This window comes from Arvicola amphibius, chromosome 11 (genome assembly GCF_903992535.2).
Source record: "Arvicola amphibius chromosome 11, mArvAmp1.2, whole genome shotgun sequence".
Classification (NCBI taxonomy): domain Eukaryota; kingdom Metazoa; phylum Chordata; class Mammalia; order Rodentia; family Cricetidae; genus Arvicola; species Arvicola amphibius.
In genome coordinates, this window is record NC_052057.2 from 47,275,167 (window position 1) to 47,299,727 (window position 24,561).

At 44.3% G+C, this 24,561-nt stretch overlaps 1 protein-coding gene across 1 annotated transcript in view; it reads left to right on the forward strand.

Annotated features, from left to right (window-relative positions):
• Window positions 1-24,561, forward strand: part of Fndc3b (fibronectin type III domain containing 3B) — a 301,266-nt gene that overhangs the window by 181,772 nt on the left and 94,933 nt on the right. The window contains 1 exon segment of the mRNA XM_038347774.2: window positions 20,506-20,564. Coding sequence (XP_038203702.1) covers window positions 20,506-20,564 — 59 coding nt within the window.

The following is a 24,561-nucleotide window of genomic DNA, read 5'->3' on the forward strand; positions in this document are numbered from 1 at the left end:
TTTTTCTCTGGTGTGGAATTTTATTTTAGAAAAGTACCTTTCCCCCTCACCCTTTTAGCTTGTAACTGTGTGTGTGCGCGCGCGCATGTGTACACATACATGTGTTTTGATGGAGGACAGAGCACAGTCTCGAGTGTCATGTACCTATGCTATTTGGGGATGTGTTTGTTTCAGTTTGCTGAGACCGGTCTCCTGCTGGCTGAGAACTCACTGATTGGCTAGGCTGGATCCAGGAATCTGCTTGTCCTGGTTGCCCTGTGCTGGCATAACAGGTGTGACCTACTAGCTCCAGTTTTGTTTGCTTGTTTGTCTTGGGTCCTATTGATTTAACTCAAGCTCCAGTAAGGCCTGAGGCAAGTGTGTTTCTGAACTATCTCATTCTCTCTGGAATTGCTTCTCTGTAGTAGCCGTGCAATAGTGGCCCTGTCCATGCTGGAGTGTTTGCTGGAAGAGAGCCGACATTACCATGTGCTGACTGTAGTGGGGATGGTGTACCCTAAGCATAAAAGACAGTGGGTGCAGTTGAATGAGTGGGAGTGGCAGGAGGAGCCCACACAGAGCCAGGAAGGTTAGACTGAGGGGAAAGATAATTTGGAAGAAAGAGAGGTTTTGTAGTTCCCTGCTGTGTGTTCCTTCTTCCTACTGGGAGGTGGGGCAGGCCAGGAAGTTAGCTGAAGACCTTTTACCTGTACTAACCCAAAAGCCTTTTACCAGAAGGTCTGCTTGCAGCAATCCATGTCATTAAGACCAGTTTTCTCTCTGGGGTTTTCCTCTCTTGTGTTCCAGAATACATTGATTTCACAATCAAATTCACAGTCTTGGGACTGGCGAAGCAGCTCAAATGATAGTGTGATTGCCTAGCGTTGATGAAACTCTGGGTTTGAGCCCCGGCATAAGCTGAGTTTGGTGGTGTTTGCCTATAATCACAGCTCTCAGAGACAGAGGCAAAAAGGTTACCTTCCGATGTGTGCTAAGTTGAGAGCCAGTCTGAACTCCTGACACCCTATCCAAAATGATTGTTTAGTAGAGTTTAAGAAGAGCAGCATGTTCAGAATGTCAATTCAACGTGGTTTACACCACGTTTTAGAATTTTGATATATTTAAAACCTAGAATCAGAATTTTTCTAATTTGGGGTTTTAAGTTGAAAATTTAGACTTACAGAGGAAATGAACACATACATGTCCTTTGTCCCTGGGTTACTTTGCTCTGACGAGCAATCTGCCTTAGTTGGCATGATTCTCTTAAGTCCTCTGAAAACTGAAATCACTCTCAGGTTGCCTTTACATACAGTAGAAAGGATTTGTGAAGTTCTCCCATGAAATCTCACTCTTGCTTTGTGGATTTATCTGAATCCCCATGAAAGGGACATGGAAAAAGTGCGTGGAAGAACCAGATCCACCAGTGTCTTTTGAACAAGTCTTTCTTAAGTGCATTTACGACCTACTTCATACAGTGAACTTCCACTCACCTCTTCCCGTTACTTGGAAAGACAAACAAGAAGGAGCAGTGAGCGTCTTAGAGTAAGAGGCTAGGGACGTCACCATAGTTTAGGTTTACCGAGTTCCTCAAAACTATTTGAGTGCCTTGCCAAGCATATTTTAAAAATTGATACGTAGTCCTTTGGGACAGTTTTTCTCTTGCTTCAGTATTGCTCCAAAGAGCCTCATAAGGGATCAAGATCTCTTTCTTAGGAACTCTCTTGAGAAGATGGTGTTAAGTGCAATGGGACTATCAGTGCCTGAGTTACTCAACTATCAAGTTGTTTGTTTGTTTTAAGTATATTGACAATATCATTACTACTTACTCCGTGGGAGAGTGACTCAAACTCGCAGAATGCTATTTGATTTCAAAATGATGTTTTCAGCTCAGAGAAGAATTACATGCATGCGAAGTGTTGTTGTATTTGAACCTCTGGCTGTAGTGGTCTCGTGAATGAAAGCAAAACTGTCTCTCTTGAGTTAGGTAGTCCCCACCACATTAATGTTTCCCAAAAGAAAGTTCTGTTGTCGATCTAATACATGCACCGTAACATTTTGACCTCTCGGTTGCTTGATTCTGTAAAGTACACATGCCTGTTTCCTGTATCACATTTTAAAGATGATATTAGGCCATTTGGGTGTGGTTCCGTGACCACGCCGCTCCATGACTGGAATATAATGTTCTCCATACTCTGTCTGTACTTAGGATGACAGAACTTTAGTTTTTCTGATGTGGATAATGTATAGGATGCACACAGAAGTTAGGGTTCTCTTTTCTCTTTTATATTTTTCTTTGTTCTTTGCATTTCTTCATTCTGTACAACTAACTTATAAGACTTGATATATCTGTTATCACTAATAACCTGTCTGGATTTTATCTTTTTTATTTTTATTAAGTTGTTCATCCATTTACTGTAGAAGGAACGGCGGGCTGTGTCCCACCACCCGGCTAGCTTTGCCCAAAATAATTACACGGAAACTGTATTCTTTTAAAACACTGCCTGGCCCATAGTTTCAGCCTCTTATTGGCTAATTCTCACATCTTCCTTTAACCCATATTAGTGATCTGCATAGCACCACGAGGGGTGGCTCACCAGGAGAGGTCTTAACCTGCGTCCATCTCAGAGAGGAGAAGCATGGCTACTCACTATGGCGACTGCCTGAAGCGTCTCCCCAACTCTGCTTCCTTTTTCCCACAATTCTGTTCTGTCTACTCCGCCTACCTAATTTTCTGTCTCTTAAAGGGCCAAGGCAGTTTTCTTTATTAATTAAGCAATGAAAGTAACATAGACAGATAACTCTCCTCCATCAATTTACTACCAAGATATTTTCATTTTATGTTTTAGAGTACATCAGAAAGAATGAAATGAATGTTCAGGATATTTTTAGTACTCATTTTGAAAAAAAATCACAGCTGTCACGTTTTAAGAAAGAGGGGTTCAATTGCTCTTAGATTAAAATCCATTCCATGCTCACGGGGTTCATCTGTGGACTGGGAAGGCATTCAGATAAGTCCATGGCCCTTCCTTAGGAGGTGGGTGACTCCTACTGACCCCCACCTATTTCCACACCGTTCCTGCTTATCCCTTCTGTCCATTTGTGCTGTTGTTATTTGTTTAATGTTTCTGAGACAAGATCTTGCTGACCCTGAGCACACAATCTTCTTGTCTCAACCTTCACTGGATCTGACCTCCTTTTACCCATTTTTATCTTTAATAATCTCCTTGGTAGCAGGGTAAGCAGCCTAGGAAAGAGAGTATATTCAGTTGCTGATGCTAAGAGTTGCAGTAAAGATTGCTGTACCTAGGAAAGCTGAAACATGAATTGCTTTACTTATCTTTAGAACCCATTTGTAATGTTGGATAGGCATAAGGATGTTGCTATTTTAATAGGTCAATAATAATCGAATATTGAAAACTTGATCATATCCAGACCTCCAGTATGACTGACGGTTGGTAGACTTCCAAACAATGTGCCTCTGTTCTATCCCTCACCTGCTACTGTGCCAGAGTTAATTTTCATCTATTTTCAGTGTCAGAAAGTAATTGAAAGGCTTAGGGCGAAGAACATTGGACACAAAGAACTAGGGTAATTGTTCACTAATGCTATAGCTTTTGCAGCTAGCATAATTTTTTTAGTGTTCTATTTTGAGCCAGGAATGGGTACAGTAACCTGTTTAAGGCTGCACTGGATTTTATAGAAGTCAAAGAGGAAGGGCTGGCACGGCAGGATATGCCTAGAATCTCAACATTTGGAATGTAAACCAGGGGGATCAGGGGCTCAAGACTGTCCTTGGCTGTATAGGAACTGTGGGCTTGCCTGGGCTACACGACACCTTGTCTCCAAAAGATACTGATGACTGACATGGAAGGAGCCTGGTGTCCGAGACTTCCTACGCAGTGACTGGAGTGCTCTTGTCAGTGCTGGGGAGGACGGCGCCACTCAGTAGTAGCCTCTCTGAAGGACTAATTGGCGTGACAGTTATGTTAATTATACTCTATGTAGATGCTGCTTTCATTCCTGGAAAATTGCTCTTATTCAAGAGAAATTTGAGTTATTAGAGGACTGAATGTTTTGTGGGAACACTTGCTTGTAATTTTTCCATTTTATTCAGTTTCCCGAGTCTCACGGGGCATTTTCAGACTTGGATCTTGAACACCACGTATAGAATCTACTGCTAGGAGCATTCCCAGCCAAGCTCACTAGGAAGCATTCACTCTTGGATGGATGTTCTCTCGCAGCTCAGAGTTCTGATGCACATGAGAAGGGGAAATGGGAAAGAAAGGGAAACGGAGCTGCCTTGCTTCCATGGAGCTGCCTCACTTCCTGTGCCTAGGAGACCACACTGAGCAGGAGCTAGCTGCTTTACCCTATATCTGGGGTAATTCTGAATAGGCCTGTCTGCTGTTACCAGACACTCAAAACTAAATAGCAGATCTGAGTTCTGTCTTGGTGGGAACATGGCGTCTAGAGAGGCTCTGTCACAGTCCTGGCAGATCGGATCTCTGTCTTGGTGGGAACATGGCGTCTAGAGAGGCTCTGTCACAGTCCTGGCAGATCGGATCTCTGTCACTCCTCTGGGGCCCAGTTCTCGCTGCCGCCTCTTGTCACACTGTACTGACTGCATCCACAGATTTTAATATCATAGATCAAAAACTGGGTGTGCCATTAGTTTCCTGTGTCCGGCAAATGACCACAAAGCTGGTAGTAAAAAGCAACGGGAAGTCGTCATTATTTCTTTGTGTAGAGGGATTGGGAACAGTTTCACAGGTCAGAGGTCCTAGAGGTTTGTCATGAGCTGGTCAGTAGCTTGTGGGGCCAGGCTCCATCGAGAGTCTCACTAGAAGAAACCGTACCTTTTCTAGCCATAAGTGAATGCCAGCATCCCTTGGCTAGTGGTCATATCCCTCCCATCTTCTGGTCTCTAGCTCTGTCTTCATGTAGCATTCTCTCCTGATCCTGCACGTGTTCAGTCTATCTCTGCTTCCTCTTGCGTGGGATTTCATTTAGGGCCCACCTAGAAAACCCAGGGGCGTTTTCTCATCTCAGAATCCCCCATCACATCCCCTGAAGACTGGAGCATATCAGATAACTCACCCATCCTGAGGGTTGGTTTCTGGGATCTTTTCAGAGACTGCTTCAACCCACCCCAAGTGACTTCCAGCATATCTGTTCTAAGAGCTGGGCAGAACTGGCTCTTGACAACATGTCCTGTTTAGGTCTAATTGATAAATTCAGTCTTCTCAGCATGGCCGTAGGATTTAAGGTCTAATGCCTGGCAGCACACAGGTCTCTGTAGTAACGCGGGGTGGGAGCCATTGGCAGAGCTGTCTCCTTTCTAAGGGAGGCAGTGCATTTACGGAAGGCGACATCTAGGGTGTTCATGCAGTGAGTCCTCAGATTGAATGCAGGGATGACTTCTCTCCTGTGTTTATCATCAGCTTTTATTGTTGTGGCAGATAACGTGAGAGAAGCTATGACAAACGGAGGGAGGTTGGCTTAGTGGTGCCCGTCTGTGGTTAGCTGGCTCCATTGCTCTCAGGCCCAGGGACGGACTCATGTGGGAGGACATGGTCTGGGAAAGCCGCTCACTGCGTGTCGACCAGAAAGCTTGGTGAAGAATGCAGTGGCAGATGTAATAAATCCATTTCTGGAGAAATGACAAATCTGTCCAGTTTGTTAGGTACATGTCCTTTGAAAGGAAACGGTTCAGTTCTTACCTAGCGTAAGGCTCATGAAAGTTATTTTTTTTTTTTTAAAAAAAGGAAAATTTAGTAGATGTAATATTCCTTGAAAGTTTATTTTCATTTAAGAAGACTCACAGCGGCCAAGCTTGTTGACATGATCGAGGGTCCCAGCATCTTCTCCTTGAGAGCTGCCATCTATACAGATCTATTTGGTCTGCTCTTGAGAAAGAGTTACTGGCTCCTGAAATTGTGGGTGTGTCATCTGGGCAGTACATTCAAGTCCACGTGTCTTGTGGTTTTAATAATTGTCGCTTGTTCCAATGAACTTGGGTTTTATGGATTTTTCAGTTTCTACTTTTGGGCAGACATTTTGCCTAATTTTTAAACTACGTAAGATAATATTTGATACCTGTTAATCCCTTTGCTTGCAGAATTCTATAATTTTGTCAACTTTGGTGGGATAGGTATGTGTATAAATGCACGGATCTATATCCATGTGTGTGGACATGCATGTATACACACATAACATAAGCATCGTTGCCAGGCAGGCATCATTACACGGCCTCTGCACTATCAGATGGATGATCGAGTTAGTCAGTGTTCCCCTCTCCTGTGAGTTTGCAGAGCTATACAATGCTCTAAATCAGGAAGTTGAGGAGAGTGATGGAGCTCAGACACAGAGCTCAGGGTGTGCAAATCTAGACGAAACTAGTTTTGATCGGACTCAGCTGGATCATGCAATTACCAGGCATGGTCATGACCAACAGTGTCAGGACAGCAGATATGTAAGCGTGGCTATCTGCAGATAGGGGAAGGAGAAGGCTTCTGGAAGTAACTAGAGCTGCGCCCTGCTGCCTGACTCAGGTCAGCCCATTTGGTTGTGTGCTCACTGCTTAGGATGCTGTAAGGATCTCAGTGAAGGGCGAGGAGGATGCAGGGCATCAGACAACATGGCCTCTCTGGACAGCTTTTCCAGGCTAACTTGTGATGAATCTAGAGCGCCGTCTAAATGGCTTTGCTCTGCTACCTTGAGAGCTGGTAGTGTCAGTTACTTACGTGTTCTTTCCAGAGGAGCATCAATCACAGCATATAGGATGCCCTGCCAGTTACTTTTGGAACCAATTTAGATGAGAAAAATAAAGGACTTTGGATAGAGCTGTCTAAGTGTGTCTGGTTAAGTCATTTTACTGTTTGAGGGCAGCGTTGGAGACTGGAATATATTTTCCATTTACTAGAATTTGCCTTTTTTGTGGGCCACATTTGTGGAAATATGGTGAAATCCTAAATGTAGACAATATGGCTTACTGCTTTGGGTATTGCTTGCTGTCTAGAGTGATGTTCCACTCTGATGTTTCGCTGACTGGCAGCAATGGAAGCAGGATGGTTTGAGACAGTGGTGATGGGAGCTGATCCGGAGTCTCAACTCTGTCCCTTTGTAGATCCTTTGGACTGTGGAACAGGCACACTGTCCCAGAACCTTTCTTCAGATATGCGCTTTTGTAATTTCTCCTACATGTTAGTATCATATATGAACACTTAGGTAGAGAAATTTGTGAAACAAGTAACAAGTTTCTGGATATCCAAAACATGCTTCGTGAAATGTGACTTTTCCTAACTTTCTACTGTCTTACGTGCATGTGCGTGTGTGCATGTGTGTGCATGTGTTTCTGTGTGTCTGTGTATCTGTCTGTGTATATGTCTGTGTGTGCATGTCTATAGAGCTTGCATGTCTGAAATGGAATTCTTGTTTTCTCAGTCTCTCTACTGCCACTCATTCTACACACGGCAGCCAGAGAGCTCTTGTTTAATCCATCTCCATATTTTCCTTTCAAACGTAGCCATAGAGTGCAGACCCTTCCCAGCATGGGCTGTGCCCACCTCCACCCCACACCTCCCTTTCTGTTCTGTCACGTCCTACCCTTCCTGCCCTGGACTTCCTCTCTCCTTGAGAGTTCTGCTGTTTGGACAGTAGTGGTTTTTACCTTCCTCTCTTAGACCAAATGATTCAGGATCAGAGGAGCCATGTTGGATGACTGCTTTGGGTATTGCTTGCTGTCTAGAGTGATGTTCCACTCTGATGTTTCGCTGACTGGCAGCTACCCTTGTATCCATTGGTGTATCTGCATGTTGTCTGTAATCCTTCATGAGAGCACACCCTTTGGATATATCCAGAACAGACCAAGTCGGCAGAGTTGAGTGCAAAGCTCACTCAAGGGTACTTCCAAACATTTTTTATAGATACCATAAATTGCTGAATTTGCTTTTTATTTACATTTCTGTTTTCCATTTTGTAAGGCTGTGGTTAAAATACAGAATTCCATTGTAGCTGGAGAGAATCATGAGATAGTTTATTACTCCACACGCCAGTATTGGATGGCATTAGAAACAGCTGAGATGAAATGCTTTTCTTGACAAATTGAATGCCAGGTAAAAATTCCCTGTTAAGCTTGACCCATCCCACTGATGGGGGCCCTCCTGCACTAAACCGTACATTCTCTTCTGCTAAACAAACGTGAAAACTTCTCATCACCATTCCTTCATGTTTTCTAGGGAAGAATGAGCCTCCATTGGTGGCTGTGGTTATGTCTGGTCACCCAGTGTTATTTCTACTAACATTTTTTCTGTTTATTTTTTGGTTTCTTTCTTTCTTCCTTCCTTCCTTCCTTCCTTCCTTCCTTCCTTCCTTCCTTCCTTCCTTCCTTCCTTCCTTCCTTCCTTTTTCAAGACAGGGTTTTTTTTTTTTTTTTTTGAGCCTGTTCTAGAACTAGCTCTTGTAGACCAGGCTGGCCTCGAACTCACAGAAATCCACCTTCCTCTGCCTCTGAAGTGCTGGAATTAAAGGCGTGGGCACCACCACTCATCTGTATCATTGGCTTTTATCCACAGTTAGAATCTGAACTTTGTGTCCCCCCCCCCTCTTTTCTCCTAATCCTTGTGATGTGTCAAGCAGTTCAGAGAAATTAAAACTCTCAGGAGCATGTTTTTGACTACATTTCACAAGCATTTTGGAGCCATCAATTCACCCCTGTCTTTGTTTGGGAGTGTTTTCTGTCACAGCTGTCATTAACACTTGTGTGAAGAATAAATGCATTTTAAATGCTATGTTAACTTTATTAGTCAGCACCATCCATACTCAGATGGATTTGTGTCTTCTTGATTATGTCAGGGAATGAGGTAAAAACCCTCCTTCTTTAAGTGTTAGGAAGCACTGTGGAACCTCACTTGCTGGACACTTGGTTCTAACACTTGAGTCTCTGCCTCCATGCCCACGTGGCTGTGCTGGCAAGGGCAGTACCATCTGGTCACTCTATTCTTACAAGAGTGTTCACAATGTAAACACAATAAAAACTGAGATCCATCACCTTCTAGACGTTAGGAAGAGTGCAAGATGCAGAATTATTTGTGGATGCAAAGCGGATCCTATCAGGTTAGTGGGTGTACTGGCATTTTCAAAGCGCAGACTCATCTTAGCTCAGCCTTCTCTCTGATAATAGCATCTAGGAAGAGGACGCTTGAGAGCTGTAGCCTAGGATAGAAACATGCTTCTCATACATGTCTGCGCAGAAACAGGGCCTGCAGCTCATGCTGTGTATTGTCACCTGGGTCTAGGTCAGCGTGGGATTAAGCAGAGATTGGTAATTCTGGCTTTAGAAAAAATATCCTAGCAGTGTAGATTGAAAGCACAGGAGCTTAAAGCTGGATGTAAACAAGTAAATACAAATGGGTGTGGCTAAGCTCACACGTCAGAAACGAGAACATCGTGGGGCAGTGGTGGCCGTGTACTTCAGCGCTTGGGAGTAATAAACAGCACCCTGGAGCTGCCACAGCCTTCAGACTTAGTGTTTTCTCTAGCAGGTGAGTTTGGAGTGGGGCTGTGATGGCCGCCCTGTGTGGAGCCTTGTAAGAAAGTGTCACATAGGCCTGAAAAACCCAGTTCTCAGTTTGGTGGAGGTCAGTGGCCAAGAAACAGTTCCAGGACTAAGAACATTTCTGCTCAGTCCCCAAACACAGCAGAAGTGATAAGTGGGAAGGGACATGGCCTCATGCTAGACAGTGAGACATCGCCTTTTAACTACAGATGTTGTTCTTTTCTCAGGTAAATGTATTTTCATATTTCAGGGAGAGGAGAGTCTGTATTGAGGCCCTAGGCCTCTGCCAGCGAGCCCAGTCCCCTGACAGCCCCTCACCCTCTCCTGTCTGACTTCTGCTCCTACAGTTGACACCTGCCCCTTGTAGTGTGAAAGCGGCGGGGCTGTGTCCTGCCACCCGGCCGCCGGCTAGCTTTACACCCGAAACAATTACACGGAAACTGTATTCTTTTAAAACACTGCCAGGCCCATAGTTTCAGCCTCTTATTGGTTAACTCTCACATCTTCCTTTAACCCATATTTAGTAATCTGGGTAGCACCACGAGGTGTGGCTTACCAGGAGAGATCTTAACCTGCGTCCATCTCGGAGAGGAGCAGCATGGAGACTCCTATGGAGACTGCCTGAAGCGTCTCCCCAACTCTACTTCCTTGTTCCCACAATTCTGTTCTGTCTACTCCACCTACCTAATTTTCTGTCTCTTAAAGGGCCAAGGCAGTTTTCTTTATTAATTAACCAATGAAAGAAACATAGACAGATAACTCTCCTCCATCATGCCCCTCACATCCAGTAGATGCTGCTTTCCACTGGAGGCTGATGTCTAAGATCGATCCTGGCAGCCAGTGTGAAATGAAACTTGGAAGACATCTTGATTCTCATGGACTTGCGCAAGCTGAGGTTATTAGAGAGGATTAGGGCCACAGCTGGTGAGCAGATGGAACGCCTGCAGTTTCACAGCTGAAGCTAGTCAGAACCACAGCTTGCACTAAACTTCTGGACATTTTCTCCAGGTTTCTTCACGTGCTTCTGCCGGACAATAACCCTGGTTCATCCTACATGATCTTTAAATTGCTGAATTTGATAAATACTAATAGGTCTCTTATTTAGGTGGCATCGTTATAATATGCTGGAGTTTCTTGCTCCAGATCTCAACTTGGTAGCCAACTCTTAATAATGGGCTTATTCTATAAAAGGTAGGGAAGAAAATAAGACTTCTGCACTTCTTTCAAAATGAAGATTCACATTATGCAAGCCTGGAAGTAAAGACTAGTTCACAGTCAGCCAGAACTAGACAGTTCAGTTCATTGTTACTGGACGCTTCGGTTTCCCACCTCCAGCTTGTGTGCATGTCTGATAGGAGTATTTATTGTTTTATGCACAGTTTACCCCAGTAGCTCCTCCTCCTCATTGCTGATTCCTTTCTGCCTGTGTAGCTTGCGTCCCCCTAGTGTACCGCACTTCCTCATTGCCTTCTTGGTCCTAGCCTGCAATAACATGGGGGCCTTTGACTGACACAGTCATCCTCAAAAACATAGCCCTGGGTTAAGTTTGCTGTACTTTTGTGTTTTCTTTACCGAAGAAACTTCTGCCCATTGGCTGCTAAGGTTGTTAAGAATATCATCCAACTAATACAGATTAATTCATATTTTGATGGTTGGTGCTTTACATAAGAGCAAAATCATTATCTTTGCTCAGAGTCTTGAGAGAAACAGCTGTTTTCTTCTGCAAGTGTGAAGTGCTTGTAACTATCAGCAACAACTGGGGTCATAACTAAGCTATGCCGTTTGGAAACACTCTGTACTCTCTGTTCAGGAAGAACACTTAGATGTTTCAGACAGTGTAACACACCAAAAACAGCCATAGTTTATGGGCCAACCAAGTTTCTGTTCTGTTGGAATCGTCATGCACCTTTTGTGTCAAGCCATAGTCAGCTGCAAAAACACTCGAGCATGAAATTATTGCCCAACACTGAGTGCTCTAGTTTCTAACCATCCTGAATGTTATATATCTATGCATGAAGGGAGAAGGGAGAATATTGTGTTTCCAGCACATTGGCATAAAGTAGTTTGTAGAATTATCCCGGCAAATGGTCTTTTTGGCCACCAGCTTTTGAAATGCGTTCCAGTAGCTTCTATTTGAATTTTAAATTTCTAAGTTGAGCTTCTATAATTGAGTGTGATAGGAACAGTGTAAACGTACCTTAACCCTGCTGTAAAGACTTTATGTGGAACTGCCTGCTGGGTGATGTGCTAGAGATCACCAGCAGCTGGAAACAGTGTATTCTAGTGCCCAAGCCTGTGGGGTACCATTCATGTGCACACCTCAGTCAGCACTGGGCAGGGAGAGGGCATTGCCAGATGCACTTCTGATCACTGCAAACTTGGCCCTGAGTTCCTTTTTACCCATTGCTCAGTTTACTGTTGCCCAACTTCTCAAAGCACCCGTATTCACTACGCAGCCTCACCTGGGGACCTGGGGTTGTCACCCACAGTTTAAGAAGCTGTCCTCTACAGCGAGATCCAGGAAGTCTCAGTAATCCCCAAGCTGCATTTCAGCATTATACTTTGACAACAGGTGTGATGGCCGCCAACGGTGTTGCTAAGCAGACTTCACTCTGGCTTGGGAAATATTTCTTGTCTACATGAAATTTAAGATTGTTACTGAATGTGTTTAGATTGTGTGTGTATGTATCTCCTGTGACAGTGTAGATCTACAGATTTCTGGCACAGTTTTGTCCTAGTGATATTTGATGTGCTGCTGTGGTTTCCTAAGTTACCTTCCTTGAAGGTCACTCCATCATGATGTCTTGTTTACTCACACTGAGAAAAGAACTCAGTGTCTGTCTCGGGAGTTGCGTTTCTCCTTTGTTTAGAATTCTTTTGCCAGGCACTCAGGCCCCCGGGGTGTCAGTGGTCCACAGCCAAGATTTGTTGACTACTCTCATGAAGGTTGAATTCACCGGGGGTGGGGGGTGGAAGATTGCCGTGGATGAGGAACCAAAATATAGTATACTCTATACTATGTATGGAGAGGAAGGCAGGATGTTAGAGGAAGTCCTACAGCAAGGGCCACTGTAGCCCTGGGAGCTAAGGCAGTGCTTGACAGGAGAACTGGCATCCATCAGAGATGTGTGATGAGGGCAGAGTCCACTGTGGCAGGAGAGGAGGGACAGTTACCCTTCACATTTGACACTGCCCTGGCCTGGTTAACTTAAATTTTGTCTGTTACCTTTTGTGTTATGCAATTTTATATTAATAATGAAATTTTTATATTAAAATCAAAGAAATTATTTTATTTACCTAGGTTAGAAATTATTGATTTAGGATAGTCATTGAAAGCTGTATTTTGAAACTTTCCATCTGTCAGTCATTCCTTTTTCTATCTACCATCCCCCACTTTAGGACATATCTTTCATGTTTTTTCCTATCTTACCTTTCACATTTTCTTTTGGTACATTTTATTTCTCACCCAGCTTAGACCACAATCCAAATAGCTGCTTTTGCTTGAGTCCTGTGAGTTCAGGATATGGCTTCCTCCATTATTAGGATATGGCAGCCAGGTGAATGTACCATAGAATCTATAGACTTTGACGTTTATATTGTAGATGATGTCATTTATAGAATGGATTTGGAGTCAAAATGTATTCAGTTCTTGGTATTTTGGGAGAATGTTAGTGTCATTGTAAGGGGGTGAATATATGTGCAAATGACATTTTTATGCCATCTGTCACATTTTCCAACACGAGAATCCCATTTGGACAATAGAAATCTCTCTCCGTGGCGTGTGATGGATGGCTCCTTTACATAGAAGCTGGGTCTCTAGGTTCCAAGTAATTTGACTTTAGGAGGACTCAAGAATGAGATCGATACAAAGTAGGAGGTTTGAGAACAAATCAAAACTGCCTTCCTAGTGACTGACTTGGATCCACAGATGTTTCTTCATCGTACCTATGCCAGAGAGTAAATGGGAATCTGCTGGTGCTGGAGTGGCTCCCATCTGGTCCTCCTCTCCAGTTAGCACCGAGTGCCAGCTTTCCTTCCTCCTCGCCAGATCTTAACTCTTCATTTTAATTCATTTTTCACCTCAGCGCACTTAGAAGACAGTCCATTTTCTTCTGGGCATTAAGGCAGATGGTGCTGTCTCTTTTGATTATCTGGTTTCTAAGAGGGAGATGTTGATGAGGAAGAGCAGGTAGTGAAGCACAGTCCGATTAAACTGAGGGCAGAAATTACACTCACAAGAAGAGTAAATTTGCTCTGTGGATTCTCCATGAAGTATACTCTAGCCCATATTTGAGTAGCAGGAACTGAAGTTGGAAATATTCTAAAATGTCACTCACGATGGAGTTTGGGTTATTGGTTAGTCTACTTTCCATGTTGTTTTCTAAAAGGCACAGAGCTTAGATGGTTTCCTCAGGGCTGGGCTGTAGCTCGGTGCTAGGATGTTTGCCCTCATGCATGAAGCCCAAGATTCAATCCCAGTACTGTGAAATAACAGAGGAACATTGACCGTTAGGGGTTTTCTTTCTAATCACAGTTAAATCCTTAAGGGGGGGAGTGGATTTTGACATATCAAATGATTGGGTTTACTCCAGTGTATGTTACTGGAGTATCTTGTCTGTGGTCTGCTGCCAACCTTAGACCAAGGGCCACACCCCTCGTGAGAGGGCATGTGACTGGGTGCGGGGTCAATAATAAAAGACCCCTTAACACTCAGCGACCAGCTATTAATTAGTTCACAATTAAACTCCTAGCGATTCTGAGATGTTCCTGGCGGAGCCTGCCATGTTGTGTCACATGATTTCACGGTTCCTCCGTTCTGACCACACACCGTTTGCCTTGTTTCGCCTGGGCTGCTGTGCTTCATCCCGGCCACTGCTGCCTGAAATTCCTCGGCTCAGGTTCAAGGCTGTTGTTGAGCTTTGCGTGAAGTGTTTCTTGTGTAAACTAAGGTGTCTGCTCCTATGGAAATAGTGGTTCAGTCGGAGAAAGCAGACTTTTCATGCACCCTTGTAAGTCCTCTGCATTTAAGTCTCAAATGAGCATATCCAGATTGGGTTGTGACAGAATGCTTGATTTTAAAAGCTGCCATTTGAGTTGCTTATTGTGACTATGGAAAAGCTCTGGATCCTGTGTGGGCAGATCCAGTGTCAGGCTTCCTGCTTTCTAGAGCACTCCTTGCTACCGTATCTTCAGATACAGCTCCTGTTCACAAGTCTCCAAGTCTCCTCCCCAAGGCCTCATCCAACCACATCTCTGTTCAGAGACCCCGCATCCAATCTCATCACATTTGGAAAGAGGCTAACATGAATTCCGGGGAGAACAGACATCCCACCATATGAGTGGGGTATAATGCTTCTTCAGTGTTCTTTATGTTTAAACTATTTTAATATATACATTTTTAAGATTTGGGCAATTTCCTGTTAAACATTGAATTCCATATTTCTCTGGAAAAATGAGAAGACCCATCTAACTGGTTATCCTACGAGTAATTAAATGTCTGTTGCTGCCCCATTAGGCAGAGTAAAGTACTCTTCTTCTTCCTCCTTCTCCTCCCCTTCCTTCTCTCTTCGTCCTTCTTCTCCTCTTTCTTTTCATCATCTTATAATGCCTCCTCCACTCCTTGATATTTTCTGCCTGCTGGCTGTGAACTTGCCTTGCCACTCCTGGGGATGTCCTGAGGGAGATAGCATGTCTCCTATAATGTCATAGTTTTTCGGTGTGCCAGACTCTGATACTTGAGTAGATCCCACCTGAGATTCCTGTATCAATGCCTGAGCACAGTAGACTGAATGTCTAGCCTTTATCCCCAAATAATTTAATTACATAAAGCATCATTAAGGAAATGCTGCTATAAAACAATTCAAAATTTGCTGTATAAATAATATAGTTATTGGAGATCTCTCTTGGATTGTTGTATTAAAGAACCGTAAGCTGTGGATTCTGCCCATCCATACTTGGTCTTAAGAAAGTATTGACTAAGCTAATTGAAAACTTTCCACTGTGTCCTGCCAAGTCCTAATGAGAAGGTGTGTGAGGGAAGGTTCTGGATGCCGCTGAGAAAGTGGCACACAGACTCGAATCACCTTTGTGTGTTCTGTCTTCTTAAAGCAGCTGCCTTTCTGTCACACATCCAGGTGAGGCACTAGCCCTGGCTGGACAGTTGTGGAGGTTAGTCTCCCTCAAAAATCAAAGAGCTGTATCTGGCACGGGGATGGCTCGGCTGTAGTAGAGCCCAGCCATGTTCAGGAAGCAGAGGCAAGGGCTGGTGCCTGAGGTAAGCTCACCAGGTGCATAGTTGCCTAGGACCTTCATCCGGTTTTGTGAGACTTTGTATAGCTCAATAAAACCAGTAAAAAATGCTAGTTGCTTCTGTGTGGTTCCATAGATACATAGGGTTCCCTAAGAAGCAAACATGGACTTTTGTTTTCTTTGAGAATTTATCAGGAATGTGGATTGAACCCTCTGATATTTCAGGCAAGCTCTAAGGTACTTGGTAGCTGGGTAGAGTTTGGAAGCTGTTAAGACTCTGTGGTACCTTCCTGTTCCCCTCATTGAAGACCCAAGGCCATCCCTTCTTTGTTCTCTGGTTCCACAGGGTGCAGCCTTCGCAGGAAGGGCCATTCACTCAAGGGTACATTAGTGTGAAAGTGTCTGGCAGGACTTTGTCTCAAACTTGCTTCAGAAAAGAAAATGGTTCTTTCTCCTGAATTTCACAAATGGCACCTGAAACCCAGAGGAACCTAGGCCCTGTTGTCCCATTTACATTCTGTGGCTAGTTCTCCTATCCAGCTGGCCACTCCACCTGCAAAAGGAATTCAGCTCTCCTTCCATTTTTCTCTCAGGTTCCAGAATCTTTTTGGAACCCATGCCACCCTTGAAAATATTTTTCTAAACAGAATGCAGAGTCTCATATTCTGGAGTATAGCTTTTGTTATGTTTGTCATTGATGGGCTAGTGTTCATCCATCTTTCAGAATTTCAAGGGATGTAATCACCTTCCCTACTAAATACTTAGAAAGACTTCTGTTTTGCATTTTCATATCAAAATATTTGATGTCGGTATTGTGGTTAAGTGTGTGTGCCCACCCATGCTTATGCGTGTGCACGTGTCCATGTGGGTGAATATATGAAGGCCAGAGCTTGCTAGTAGGTGTGTTCCTCAGTCACTCTCCTTCTGAGACAGGGCATCTCACTGAATCAGACTAGTGAGCCCCTGGGATCTCCTTGTGCCCGGCTCCTGTCACTGGGATTACAAGCACACGCTGCTGGGCATCTAGACACAGGTCCTAGGCAAGCACGTTACTTCCTGAGTTATCTCCGCAGCCACTTGTGCTTGCTTTGTTGTGTTTTTGTTTTTTAAATATTTGCTCTGTAGGGATTAACTGTATTGTCCTTATATTATGAAAATGTGCCTTTCAGTAATCTTACGTAACTTTTTTGTTCTGGGGTGTGTCTGTACATGTGTGTGTGCATTTTGTACACATTTGTGCACAAGCATGGAAACCAGATAAAGGGATTGCGTACCTCCCCCTTTTTAAATCACTCTCAGCCTTGTTCCTTTGAACTAGGTCTCTGCTGAAGCAAGAGCTCCTGTTGTATTTTGGGGGCTTAGGCTGGCATCCAGCAAGCCCCAGTGATCCTCCTGTCTCCACCCACTGTAGGGCTACAGTATCCAGGGTACATGCTGTCTTTATGTGGGTGCTTGAGTGGTATACACTGACAGCACTATCTAAAGTCACTAAAGAGGATTGGAGAGCTATCTTTCATATTTATACCTAAGACCATTACCTAGAAATCCTAACCGTTAAATGAAGGTCCTTGAGTAATTAAACTTTTATATGTACTTGATTCCTTTTTCCTTTTTCTCAGAGAAGTTGATACCTTTTAAATTGGTAATATAGCCAATTTGATTTTCTACATAAAGAATTATCTTTGAGCATTCTTATTATTTTCTTCCTTTGCCTGTATTCCTCTTCACAAATATTAGCAAACTTTGTCTGGGTTTCCAGTTTGATTTTATTATTAATGCCTATCTTTCTTTTCATCTACAAATATTTTTTGTTCATCTAGTTGTTACAGACAAATGATTAGAGCCTATAATTTTAGCCCACTGGTTCAGTAGACATAGCTCGCTTAAAGGGCAGCCATTGAAGCTCCATGGCAGATTGAGAGGTCTCTGATGTGCCGAGGGGCATCTACACACCAGCTGGTCTGGAAGTGTGGATGTTATTCTGCTGGAACGAAGGTGCTGGTACAACGTAAATACTTTTTACAGCTACAGCCAAGCATGGACCCGAGTTTCTTTACTAAGAAGGAAGAAAAAAAAGTGAAACAAACCAAAGAGTAAATTGTGTTTATAAAGGGGTCATGTTTAAATTAGTTTAGCCTGTACAGTTAATTAAACTGTCTGAACTTGCGTTTTTTTGGGCAAACATGAAAACCATTATTTATGGAAAGTTTAAATATCACATAATACATGCTCCCTTGGTGTGTGGCGTTCTTCTTTTTAAAAAACTGTTCACTTTATTGTGTTTTTAATTTAACCTTCACTGTGCTAAAGATATTGTGAGTTCTTGGGAAGAGAGGTGCTTTGGAGGAGAGGTGAGACTTGAATCAACAACAAAAGAAAAAAAAGAGGATCTCTGTTGTGATTCCACAAAATGTTTCCATGCTTTTAAAATTAGTTTCTTTTCCTTTTGTATCTTTCCTTGGTTGATGTGGTCTTTCCAGAGCATGCCTAGATCCCGAGGTTCCCACTGGTACCTTCTTACTATTCTGTTCCCTTGATTGTCCAGCTTTCCACCTTGTCTTCAAGTTTAAACATGCTGTCTCTCCTTGAGCCACTCTGTTACTGAGACTCCCGGAGAGCTTTTCCCTTGACCACCGTGTCGTCATTTCCAGCATTTCAGATTGGGCTTTTCTTCAGTCGTCTTCATCCCACCCCACCCCCATACCTTGAATTACCATCTTTATTTCATTCAGCTGTTGGTATTCTCAGTCAGGAGCTTATCGTCTTGCTGTGTAGCCTAGGCTAGCCCAGAACTCCAGAGCCTCAGCTCCAAACCTTACAGGTGTTGAGATTACATGTTCTCTTTATATAGAAAATAAATCACGTGCTCTAGGCCTGAAGTTCTCGACCTTTCAGACACATTGTAGCGGGAAGACCAGGCACGAGCATGAGGAGAAATGAGCAGGATCATTGTTCTCAGATTTTGGTAGTAGATGAGCTGTCAGTGGGACCAAAGTGACAGCCTGGGGGATACCGAGACAGTCCTTCAGCAAGTGACGACTGTACCTGAATAGACCAAGCAGCCCTGTGAAGTGCAGGACCAGCTGACCCAACATTGCCCCAGCTCTGTGTCCACATGACTGTGGCCCATGGAACTTATTTCATCTAGGCTGGTCTAGAGCTTTCCTACTCGCTGCCCTCCCTCAAACCTGGAGGACAGCTTTGTCCTCTGATGCTGCAGTTACCATTTGGATTTCCTGCCACCTTCCCCCACTAACTGGGAAATAACTGGTGTCAAGGACCTATGCCCTGGGAATCATATCGTATCTTTATAGCATTGGCTTATAAATCAGGATAGACAGTTGTGGAATCCACCACAACTCAAGAGTTAGATTCCTTAAGTGAAGCAGATTGAATTCTGTTTACTTACGTCTTTGTTTTTTTTTTTTTTTTTTGGTTATCTATCCTTCCCATCCCTCTATGCCAGGCTTTTGTATTTCTAAAGTGCAGGTTTTACTGCACTGTGAAAATGTTCCCTTCCTAATTTTATTGAAAACACCATCGTCAATCTAGTTAGCGAAGACTAGAATTGCCCTGCTTGTTCCCTCCCCACTGTCTGTCACACCAGTTTTGCAGCTGCTGTGTTTTCACCATGTTTACCACCAGTTCTAGCTGAAGGCAGCTATGTTCTTTACCTGTAGAACTGCTGCAGTCTACTAACCCAGTACATACACCTTCCTTATGTGCATTTTTATGAAGAAGTCTAATATTTCTTCAAACACCAACTTATAACTCCTCCCACTTAAACGCTGCAGTTTAAATGTAAAACCCAAACTACAAATGAATACATGGATATATTGTGCATACATACATCCTTGTGGATACATTGTGCATACATACATCCTTGTGGGTGCATTGTGCATACATACATCCTTGTGGGTGCATTGTGCATACATACATCCTTGTGGGTGCATTGTGCATACATACATCCTTGTGGGTGCATTGTGCATACATACATCCTTGAAGTTGGAACTCACTCCATTGTCACTTAAGATCATCTTCTCTTAGAAGCTGGGTGGTGGAGCTGCACGCCTTTAATCCCAGCACTCAGGAGGCAAAGGAAGGTGGATCTCTGTGAGCTCAAGGCCAGCCTGGTCTAACAGAGGGAGTTCCAGGACAGCCAGAGCTACACAGAGAGAAACCCTGTCTCAAAAACAACAACGAAAATGTTCTGTATATTTCCAGTTGCATGGATCTCCTGCTTGCCCTTTTTATGACCCGTTATTCCCCAGTGTGTGTTGAATGAAGGAGGACAAATCTAGCTAACCCAGTGAATACATACAGTGTACTCTGGGAAGCTAGAATACATACAGAGTACATACAGTGTACCCGGGGAAGCTAGAGTACATACAGTGTATTCTGGGAAGCTAGAATACATACAGAGTACATACAGTGTACTCGGGGAAGCTAGAATACCTACAGAGTACACACAGTGTATCCGGGGAAGCTAGAATACATACAGAGTACATACAGTGTACCCAGGGAAGCTAGAATACATACAGAGAACATACAGTGTACCCGGGGAAGCCATCACAAGCACAGTGATGCCCTCAGCCAATGCTCTAGGTGGCGCCAGCAATGTGTAGTAGTGAGCAGCTGAGCGACTTGATGATCTCCGTGACTATGGTCTGGGGAAGGAAATGGACAGTCTTCTAACATTTGTCCCCTTCTTGTCTTTGCAGAGTATGAGTTGGAAGTAAAGAGGGTGCAGGACATTCTTTCGGGAATAGAGAAACCACAGGTATGTCTTCTGGACCTCTCTGCAAGAACAGCATGTTCTTAAGTGTTCCCAGGGTGCTTGTCTTTTTGCCACACCATTAGTAAGCAGAAGGACCCTTTCCATTGCAAATTATAATAAGTTTGAGATAGTAGTCAGTTATTAATGGATCATGAAAATCTAGAACGGGATTCTGTTAGTCACCCACTGAAACGCCACCTTAGTGTAGATGTTCTGAATTCAGTTAGAAGCATCTGCATTTTCGTGGGTCTACAGAACAGTTTGTTCTCGGTAATTTCTTTTTACCTTTGTAAAGGGAGGAATAATACATTTTGGAAGCCTCAGAGGTTGCAGATATCTCCCTGGATAGATTTCAGAGCCATGTTTCTATACTGGAGGACTCTGGGCACAATGGCAAGGGAAGAGGGCAGGAGTGGTGGTGTGCTAGACTGCAGTTCTGTGTGCCAGGTGTTTTGAAATTCAGCTAGAAATTTATAATGTTGATACAACCTTTTTGTCTGAGCTAGAGCCAAATTTTTGGGAGTGTTTTTCTGGCTAAATTGGAAAATTTTGCTTCTTGGTCTGTTACAAAGACAGAGCCGTTTTAAGGGCAGACTCCAAATTGACCTTGGGCTCATCTGCACTAAACCAAGGAGCATGGGTATGTTGGGGGGGGGGTGACATTATAGGGCATTTGTCAGGGAGACTTGAGACATCTGAACTCACTCTGGACATGCAGCAGTCTTTGGAATTTCCCAGGCAAAGTTGCTAAGTAGTCAGGGCTGCATTTGCAGACTGGTGCAGGTTTCCAGGTGAATTGGAAAGAGGATGGGCCAAGGGAGCCAGAAGGGGGATGTTGGGAACTCTCCTACTCCTCATAGTCCACAGGATGGGCAGGATAGGGTACAGGAGTCAGAATTAGGTGGTTGTGTCCTATGTGTTAAGGAGGGTCAGATACTATGTTCATTCTGAAAATAAATTGATTCATTTATTACCCATTTGATACCGAAAGTAGCTGGGCTTTTAGCTTCAGTGCATCCCTTTCAACAGCTTCTTCAGTTGCTGCCTTTGCCACTAGGTGGGTGATCCTTGTGGTGTATACTACCTGGTGGGGCCTGCAGCCTCACTGTGGCCTGCATGTCATGGTCTGTAGTACCTCTGCCGGGGCCTGCAGCCTCACTGTGGCCTGGATGTATCCCTGCCATTGCTTAGAACACATTGCACCCAAGGGTGTTTCTGAAGGTATCTTCCATCTGCCTGCACTTCCATTAGGGCGCACTCATCTTGGGCTCCTTTTGTGTCTTCCTGGCCGTTCCTGGACATATTAGGTCTGTCTCACTTGCAGAACATCCAGAAAAATAAGTAGAGCACACAGTTGGAAGTGTCTGGTAGACTCAGTGCTGTGGAAAGAGGAGGACCAAAAGCAGAAACGGGTGACTGTAACATAGAGATGGCAGTCCACGCTGTAGACACAGCAGCAGATTGGGGGCTAGAGGTAAAGAACGGGGAAGTTAGAAAAGGAGATGACTCAGCGGGAGATGCATGATGTGCAAACATGAGGACCCGAACTTGGATCTCAGCACCCACATCAAAAAAACCGAAACATACAAACAAAAACCCAAGTGTGATAGAACACCTGTAATCTAAGCAGAGAGGTACAGAGAGGAGTGGCTCCCAGGGCTTGGTTACGACAGATGCTGCGGAAACCGTGAGCCCCGACTCAGTGAGAGAACCTGTCTCAGAATGTAGGCCGAGGGACGGAGAGAGGGCTCAGCTAGTAAGAGTTCGGATTGCTTCTCAGACTGAGGCAGGTGGTGGGGACTTCCGCTGGTACATGTCCCTTGTCCTGGTAAACAGCCTCTGCCTGCTAACAGCCACTCATTCCCTGCCCAGTTAGGTATTTGCATAGTTTTCTCACCCCATCTTCTTTCTCTTGCTCCTTCTTTCTAAAGGTCTTATGTGTTATTGTTTGTAGTCTTTGTGCCCCTCAGTCCCAGCTATCACTGTCCTTGACACATGCTGAAGCCTTGACAGTTGTTGCTGAAGAAATGTCTGCCAGACACACCTGGATCGTGGTGGGTAGGAGAGATGCCTCCAGACTGGCCAGTGTGGAGGAAGGCAGGGACAGAAGAAGTCACAGTGCCAGACTGCAGCTGGGAGGAAAGGACCCATGTTTTGCCACCATATGCCTCTGGGTTTGTACCCAGTATGGCTGTTATCTTATCTCCCTGACCTTAGCCAAGGTTTAGCTCCTTCCTGATAAAAATTGAAGAGCCTCAGTGTCTTCATCTTTTAAAGTTAATGTAACAAAAACAGCATGGGGATCTGAGGAGAGAGTTATATGTTGTGTTAGAATGCTCAGAAAAGGCTTTCCTTATAGTTTGCAGCACGTAGCTAGGCAAGAGGCAGCTCCATACTATATTCAGAGACGAGGAGGGCACCAGGCCACCCTCCAGATGAAAAATCCAGGCTGCAGGAGAAGGTTGGGCACATAAATTGAAAGGGCAATTCTTTATCCTTGTCCCTTTCAGCTACCTCTTATATCAACTCTAAATGAAAAACAATGCTTTTTCTTTGAGATAACTGCTAATGATTCAAATGCGGAAGTGTCATCCGGGACTTGCAGACCCTAGTCCATCTTTCTATAACCTTAGGCACCCCAGATTGAGTGAGTCACTTACTGTCCCCTAAAAGAACTCAAATACCTGGCCAGTTTCATAAAGCCCGTCTGCTGACACACAAAGTCTGTGTCCTGCAGCTCGGACTTGGGTGCCTTGGGGACTTGGCTGCTATGGCTGCTGCCCTCTCCGAGGTGGGGACTCTATGCTGCCCTCTGTGATGTAGGAGTTAGCAAACTCACTGGTTGGATCCCCTCAGATGGTGGTGCTCAGTGCATCCTTCCATGTCCTGGTGGGCTGCTGGGTTTCAGGACCTATGGCGGCGTACAATCTGCTGTGTTTGTGTGTTGTTTCCCATCGGCCAATGTTTAGTTTGAAGAAAGTGCAGAGCGAGACCTAGGAGGAACACTCCCTGTAAGAAGCACTTCCTTGAGGAGCAGCTGAAATGCACAGCATATTGGAGCCCAGGGTTGTGGATTTGTGCCCATCATTTGTGTTTCTCTTCTGCATTGTTCATCGTGAAGGCTGCTTCAGTAGTCAAGACAGCATTTCTGTGGAACTATTTCCTTAGGATAGTACTTCACCGGATTGGAGGGCCTCCCACATAACTAAATTCTGGAAATCAAATAATACATTTTTACAGGCAGTGAGCCCTTTAGAAGTAGATAATAGTTCCCTAAGCCCTCAAGGCATTTTTAAATGGTTAACCAATTCCTATGCAGACTCACTCATCTATTTCCCAAAGACCCTTTGACATCAGTTACCTGTGTTACCAGAACTAACAATCAGCCCTTCCAGCACTGCTTCTAAAGGCATTGACTTCTAGTGGTTCCGAGGTCCATAGAACTGTTGCACTTCCAGAGATTCTCTGCAGCATCCTGGGCTGTCCCACTGATCAGCACTGCTGAGAAAGTTTTCAGAGAAAAGTTGGCGATGTGAAGTTCATGGATACATCATGGATACATGCTGTCACTAGACTGGCTTGATCCCCCAGTCTCATCTCTCCTTACCAGTCCAGCCCTGACCCACTGATGTAAATACATCTGGGGCTTAGGATTGACCCCCGGGTGGCATTGTCTTCAAAGACAAAAACTAGTTTCCTGGAGTCACCGTTGAGTCCAAAGAGGGGCCCAGCACTCTTTCCCACAGGGTGCCAGTGGCCCTCAGAGCTTAAGGGAGGAAGTCATAGGAACTTCTGTCCTTAGGAAGCAATGCTGGGTTCCCAGTGTGCACTTGTGTTGGGAAAGCCCTTGGCAAGTTTGCAGTTCCACAGGTGCCCACATCTCAAGGCTGGCTCGTAGTCTAGGGAGAAGTAAACACTGTTAGCCGTTCCATCTGGCATCATGTGTCTCTGCTCGTTCAAATAGCTAAGTCTTCGAGGAGGAAAGTGTGTTTGTAGCAGT